The 6,380-nt window shown below is 44.4% G+C and overlaps 1 protein-coding gene across 1 annotated transcript; it reads right to left on the bottom strand.

The window, feature by feature from the left end:
• Positions 1-4,428: 4,428 nt before the first annotated feature.
• On the bottom strand, positions 4,429-5,724 carry LOC128518834 (hatching enzyme 1.2-like). The gene is made up of 4 exons (XM_053492149.1): positions 5,575-5,724; positions 5,208-5,348; positions 5,002-5,119; positions 4,429-4,883 (listed from the first exon to the last, which is right to left on the bottom strand). The coding sequence occupies exons 1-4, from the start codon at positions 5,690-5,692 to the stop codon at positions 4,496-4,498; spliced, it is 765 nt and encodes a 254-aa protein (XP_053348124.1). The 5' UTR covers positions 5,693-5,724; the 3' UTR covers positions 4,429-4,495.
• Between the last annotated feature and the right edge of the window lie 656 nt (positions 5,725-6,380).

Below are 6,380 nucleotides of genomic sequence, written 5' to 3'. Positions count from 1 at the left end.
TTATTAATGCCCCCAGAGTCTTTCAGGCCTTAATTAATGACGTTCTCAGAGATTACCTCAATTCTTTTGTATTCGTCTATCTGGATGATATCCTGATCTTTTCTCAGAACCCAGAAGAACACCAACATCACGTCAGGCAGGTGCTGCGGAGGCTGCTGGAGAACAACTTGTTCATCAAGGCTAAGAAGTGCGAGTTTCACACCACGTCTACCACGTTCCTCGGGTTCACCATCAGCCCCAAAGGCATCGAGATGGACCACCCCTACCTCACGGCAAGAACTTCAGAGGTTCTTAGGCTTCGCTAACTTCTATCGACGGTTTATCCGATGCTACAGCTCCATCGCCGCCCCTCTAACAGCCCTCACGTCAACTAAGACCCATTTCTGCTGGAACCCGGAATCTGAGAAAGCCTTCAGCGAGCTTAAGAAGCGGTTCACCTCTGCTCCTATCCTTACCATCCCAGACCCGTCACGTCAGTTAATCGTGGAGGTCGACGCCTCCAGCACTGGAGTAGGAGGCATCCTTTCACAAAGATTCAACCTGGATAATAAACTGCACCCCTGCTCCTTCTTCCACCGCCTAACTCCTGCTGAAAGTAATTACGGCATCGGAGACCGTGAACTCTTAGCCATCAAGTTAGCCCTGGAGGAATGGAGACACTGGCTAGAGGGAATGGAGGTCCCACTCCTAGTTTGGACCGACCACAGGAACCTCGAGTACCTACGGAGCGCCAAGAGGCTCAATTCTCGCCAGGCCCGTTGGTCCCTCTTCTTCGCAAGGTTCAACTTTTCCCTCTCCTACCGACCAGGGTCTAAGAACACCAAGCCGGACCCCCTTCAAGACTATTTACGACCACCCAAGACCCTGCCGCAGGTGAAACTATTTTGCCACCCCCCTGTCACTCGCCATGGCCGAGCTCGAAACCAGTGTCAAGCAAGCCCTATCTCATGAACCAAGCCCAAGCAACGTGCCCCCTAACCATCTTTTTGTTCCCCTTGTTTTGCGCTCTCAAGTCCTGGAGTGGGCCCACAGCTCTAAACTCTCGTGCCACCCAGACTCCGCCAGAACCCTGGCACTAGCCCAGCAGCGGTTTTGGTGGCCCACCCTCAAGGAGGACGTCTCTAGCTTTGTTTCGGCCTGCAATATCTGCATAAGATCCAAGCATGTCAACACGGCCCCTCATCGCCCCTGGTCCAACATTGCCCTGGACTTCGTCACTGGGCTACGCCCCTCCGCCGGCCACACCTGCATCATGACCGTAGTTGATCGGTTCTCTAAAGCTGCTTACTTTATCCCCCTACCAAAACTTCCGTCCGCCAAGGAGACTGCTGAGCTCATGATTAACCACGTGTTCAAGCTCCACGGCCTGCCTATGGACATTGTCTCAGATCGGGCCCACAGTTTACCTCTCGATTTTGGAAAGCATTCTGTAAGCTGATTGGGGCCAATCCCAGCTTGTCCTCTGGTTTCCACCCCCAATCTAATGGCCAGACGGAGAAAAAGAACCAGTCCCTCGAAATTGCCCTGAGGTGTATGGCTGCTCGAGATGTTACCTCCTGGAGCCAGTTCCCACCTTGGGTTGAGTACGCCCACAACTCCCAAACCTCATCATCCACCGGTCTGTCTCCCTTCCAGTGCTGCCTGGGCTATCAACCGCCCTTATTCCCGTCTCAGGAGGAGGAGGTCAGTGTCCCATTTGCCCAAGCTTTTGTCAGGCGCTGCAGAAAGACCTGGCTGCAAGCGAGGAGAACGCTGTTACGGGTCGGCAAAAGATACAAGACACAGGCTGACCGCAGACGCTCTCAGGCTCCCAAGTACAGGGTGGGGCATAGAGTCATGCTCGCTGCCAGAGATATCCCCCTAAAGACCATCTGCCGCAAGCTCTCCCCTCGTTACCCCGGCCCCTTCACCATCACCAAGATAGCCAACCCCTGCGCTGTTAAACTCTTGCTCCCCTCAACTATGCGGTGAATTAATCCAACATTCCACGTGTCCCAGCTGCGCCGTCTCGCCTCATGCCCATTAAGGGCATGTCTCCTCCGCTGATTATCCCAGTGATTTAACCACGCGCTGCGCGCTGCTCAGATCGCTGGATTATTGTGTGTATTTATACCGCGATTCTCTCGCGTTTTCTTTCATTGTCTTTTACGTTACGACCTCGCTTAGTTTTTTCTCGTTATTGATTTTTATGTTTCGCTTTGCCTCGCAGCTTGTCTTCCCGGTTTTGACCTCGCGCTTTTCTTTTGACTACGGCTATTGCTTTGTGTTTTGTTTTTGACGCTTCGCTGACGGACTCACGGCATTCGAACCTCGCTCACGCCTCCGACCACGCCCCCCACATCTCGATACAGTCATTATCCGCGCTTGGATTCATTTCATTCTGCCAAGTCCCAATGTTTTGTGGTAGTTGAATTCATCTGAGTGATTGTGTGTGTGTGCTTATCAGTCCAGTCCCTTTTTCCTGAGGAGACGGATGACTTGTGTAAAGGTGCTGTTACACAGTCTGGATGTGTGTGCCCGAATGCTTCAGTACCTTTTTCCAGATGGCAGTAGTGTGTCCAATCAGCCACAATGCTGTTGGCTTTGCAGATGCAGCATGTTGTGTAGATTTCTTTGATAGACGGAAGAGGGACCCGATGATCTTCTTGGCTGTCCTCTCTATCCACTGTAGGGTCTTGCAGTTCGAGATGGCACAATTACCAAACCAGACAGTGACGCTGCCGCTCAGGATGCTCTCAATACTCCCTTTACAGAAAGTGGTAAGGCTCTGTGGTGGCAGCTCCTCAGCCTTCTTAGGGAGAAAAGATGTTGGTGGGCTTTCTTGAGTAAGGACCTTGAGAGACCAGGTAAAGTTCCCCTCCAGGTGTACACCCAGGAATTTGGTGCTGTTGACGATCTCCACAGAGGAGTCGTTATGTTCTTTGGAAAGTAGTCGCTTCATGTCCTCCTGAAGTCATCAACCATCTCTCTTGATTCACCAAAGTTCAGAGACAGGTTGCAGAGAATCAGAGAAAGCTAAATTTACCCTTCACTTCACTGTCATTGTCTTTTTTTCATCTAACAAACTATTAGCCTCCAGCTGTCTGCTCCAGAACCTTTGTGTCATAAAATTAATCATTCAAAGTGACAGACTGTGCTACCTGTGTGGTTGGTAAGTAAACCCATCACTAGGAAAGGACCACAAACAGATGCAGCCCCAGATATGGATTTACCAAAAAGTTCTTTAATTTGTGAAGTTTTTCATTTACCCCTCCAAACTCCAAATTCTAATATGAGCTGTCTTTTTAAATTCTTTTGTTTCCTTTTATTAGCACCCAATATCATTTAAAAGTGATTAGTGTTTTTAAACAGGATTAGGATTGGCAAAAATACCCAACAATTCTCACACAAGGACTTTGCAAGAATATGCACACAGCGTACCTATTCTAAAGTTTAAGTCTTAGGTTGTGTGACCCAATTCAGTTTTCATACAGAGCAGTGTGCATTGTGCTATACTAAGAATGGATTGATATAAAAAGTAACCAGTAAGAATGTCTGTAAACATAAAGGGATGGCCATTTAAAAAATACAGTTCCAGCCCAGAGTGCTGAAAAAGGTAAATGTCAGAGATTTCTTGTTTATTTTCCCAATAAAACAGTGTTTCAGTTAGAATATGTGTATGTGTGAAAGTCATCCCGCACAGTAGGGCTACTCTGTAAGATGAGAGGGGGGAGGGAGTCATTCCTCCACTCGTCTTATCGTCACGCACATACACATATACAGCGCGTGCGCAAACACACACAGTGCATGCACACACAAACACTAAAAGAAACACATAACACCGTTTTTTTTCAAAGGTTAATGTTGCATGTTATTTTGTTTAATTTTTACTTTATATTTTGTATCAATTATTTATATATATATATTTTTGGGTTGTGGAACGAATAATTAGATTTTTTTTTTAGGGGTGAAATTCACTTTGATTTACAATTGTTTTAATATATGAGCGCACTTCTGAAATGAATTATGCTTGTAATCCAAGGTTCCACAGTATATGAACAAATAAAAATATTTTTTTTACTCTGAGAACCCCTCAAAATATTATAATTCTATGCCAGTCATGTAGTCTATACAGTAGTTAAATTCTTTAATTTTCTTTGATTAACGCAGCCCTTAAGATTTAATTGATAGATGATTCACTCATGATTAGATTTCATTATTTAATGCTGTCCAGTAATTTATTAAATTAGTTTTTGATTGTACTTTTAGTATTCAATAAAATCATGTTTAATGTGTGATGTCAATGTTTTGATTTATGATTGTAGGACAACAGAAATGTTTTGTGTTGTTAAGGATAAATACATGTTTAAAGCACATAATAAGAACAACATGCTTGTAACCATTTTATTGTATGATTCCAGCAAGTGAAGTCATCACTGCATCCTCTATCATTAACAGATATGTTATCTTACAGAGATGATATTTAATGATATTATTTCAAAAGGTCTGAACAAGTTTAGCAGTTGTAGAGCTTGTTAATTCTCAGGATGTCGATGGTGGACAGTTCCTGTCTCTGTCCAATATTCACTGCTTTATTAGGAATAGGAGTGATGGTATCCAGACCATTGGCAGAGAAAGCTGTTTTTGCGTAGTGCATGATGGAGGAGTAGTCATACGCCGTGTTGAGGTTGTTGGTGTTCTGCAGGTCAAAGTTAGACTTCATTGAGGACTGGATGTTTGCCCAGTTGATTTGGACATAACTGTCACGGTCACTCCTAGTATGCTCATGATAGAAACCGAGCGCATGGTTCAGCTCGTGCTCAACGATGCCATAGTAAACACAACCGAACCTGCTGAGAGAGACCACCTGAGCACCGCCTGTTTTGCCCACACTAGAGTAGCATCTGGGGGAAAAGAGACAAAATGGAGGACGTCACTGAAGCCAACATGTGGACATTAAAAGCGAATTCAAAATATGAAACTGTATTTACAGGTTATAGAAAATGTTTAACAGATCCTCACCCATTTAGGTTCTGGATGCTGATATAGTCGGTTTCATTTGTCCTGGGAATGAATTTAATGCAGGTTTTACTGTGGAAGGTAGCCATGGCGCTGGTAATTATAGTCAAGTCAGAGGAAGCTATAAAGAAAACAGTCAGCACATTGTTAAGGAATAAACAGAAATGTGTCATAACTGGAAAGTGTGAACAAGGAAGTCTTTCACTTACAGAAATCACTGCTCACTGTAAAAGGCACCTCCACTAAGCCATTTGGGGACTTTTTCCAAAAGCAGTCGTTGGTGGTGCAGACAAGAGCGTTCCTGCCTCTTGGCAAGAGGATGTCTCCTTCCAATAACACTTCATTGGATCCTTTAGACAGAGAAACAAAAAGAAATGAAGACAGCAAAATCACTAAGCAGTGTTACTTGTAATGCCTTAGCTTCTTGAGGTAAATCTTCTGGTAGGTAAATAAAACCCTCATCACCAGACTTTCTGTGTCTGGTGCAAACACTGGATTTACAATAACATTATTACAAAATAGCATACTCTAGAATGAGACAGGCAAACACTTATTGTAAGTGGAAAGTTATCAGACCTTTGTTGGTGGTGAGAATTCTTGTTGTGATGTCCACATCCTGAGATTGGTTGAGATAGAAAGCTTGCGAGAAGCCAAGCAGCAGGGCTAGAATGGAGAGAGACGCCCTGGACTTCATGATGCTTCAGTGTGTGAAGATGATCAGTAAGCTCCTTCACCGTAGCTCGGTGACTACATACTGTCATACCAGACCATTTATACACATGGACATGTACAGAAACAACTTGGTGTGGCTTTTTGGGGATTATCGCTAGGTGTTAGTCTCGTCTGTCTAACGTGTGGAACTATAGGGAGGATCCTCTGAACTCTAAAACCTTAATACCGTACAAAGGCAGCGTAGAAGACAGGGCATTGTTTGGATATTCTGCACTAATGGATGGACTGTAACTCTTAGTGTTTTGGTGACTGATATATGAATTAGCCTTAATTAAGGGAGTGACTTGTGTAGTTAAAGGACTTACAGTACTGTTCAAGTGATGATTGTGGAAGCAGGGTGGAATTTCTGCTGTGTGTTTTTGGGAAAAAATATCTCAGCAGGACAGGGATTGGTTTTAGCCCACATTAGTGCAGTTGTGCCTTTTATTGTACATCCTTTTATCATTTTAATTGTGAATTTCGGTTGATTTTTTCCCCCCACAATTTTCACAAACCTAGCTTGTTATTCCTGAGAAACAGGACTTGCACATAAAAATCTTTTGAAAGTCTACACAATTTAATTAAGTAAGTAGAGTCAGGTGGAGTTGCTGCTTGGCTGGAAATCAACTGCAGCTTAACTCTCCATTTTAAGATCAGATTTAACACTATTG

Source organism: Clarias gariepinus, chromosome 3 (assembly GCF_024256425.1).
Source record: "Clarias gariepinus isolate MV-2021 ecotype Netherlands chromosome 3, CGAR_prim_01v2, whole genome shotgun sequence".
Classification (NCBI taxonomy): Eukaryota; Metazoa; Chordata; class Actinopteri; order Siluriformes; family Clariidae; genus Clarias; species Clarias gariepinus.
This window is presented reverse-complemented; position numbering and strand designations above follow the sequence as displayed.

What these genes read in the sequence shown, in the direction of transcription:
- LOC128518834 (XM_053492149.1), bottom strand. Translation starts at nt 5,692, where the DNA reads ATGAAGTCCAGGGCGTCTCTCTCCATTCTAGCCCTGCTGCTTGGCTTC. An exon ending in TACAGTGAGCAGTGATTTCT is followed by an intron (nt 5,120 to 5,207) that starts GTAAGTGAAAGA and finishes TTTTCTTTATAG; the next exon opens with CTTCCTCTGACTTGACTATA. An exon ending in AGCATCCAGAACCTAAATGG is followed by an intron (nt 4,884 to 5,001) that starts GTGAGGATCTGT and finishes CTTTTCCCCCAG; the next exon opens with ATGCTACTCTAGTGTGGGCA.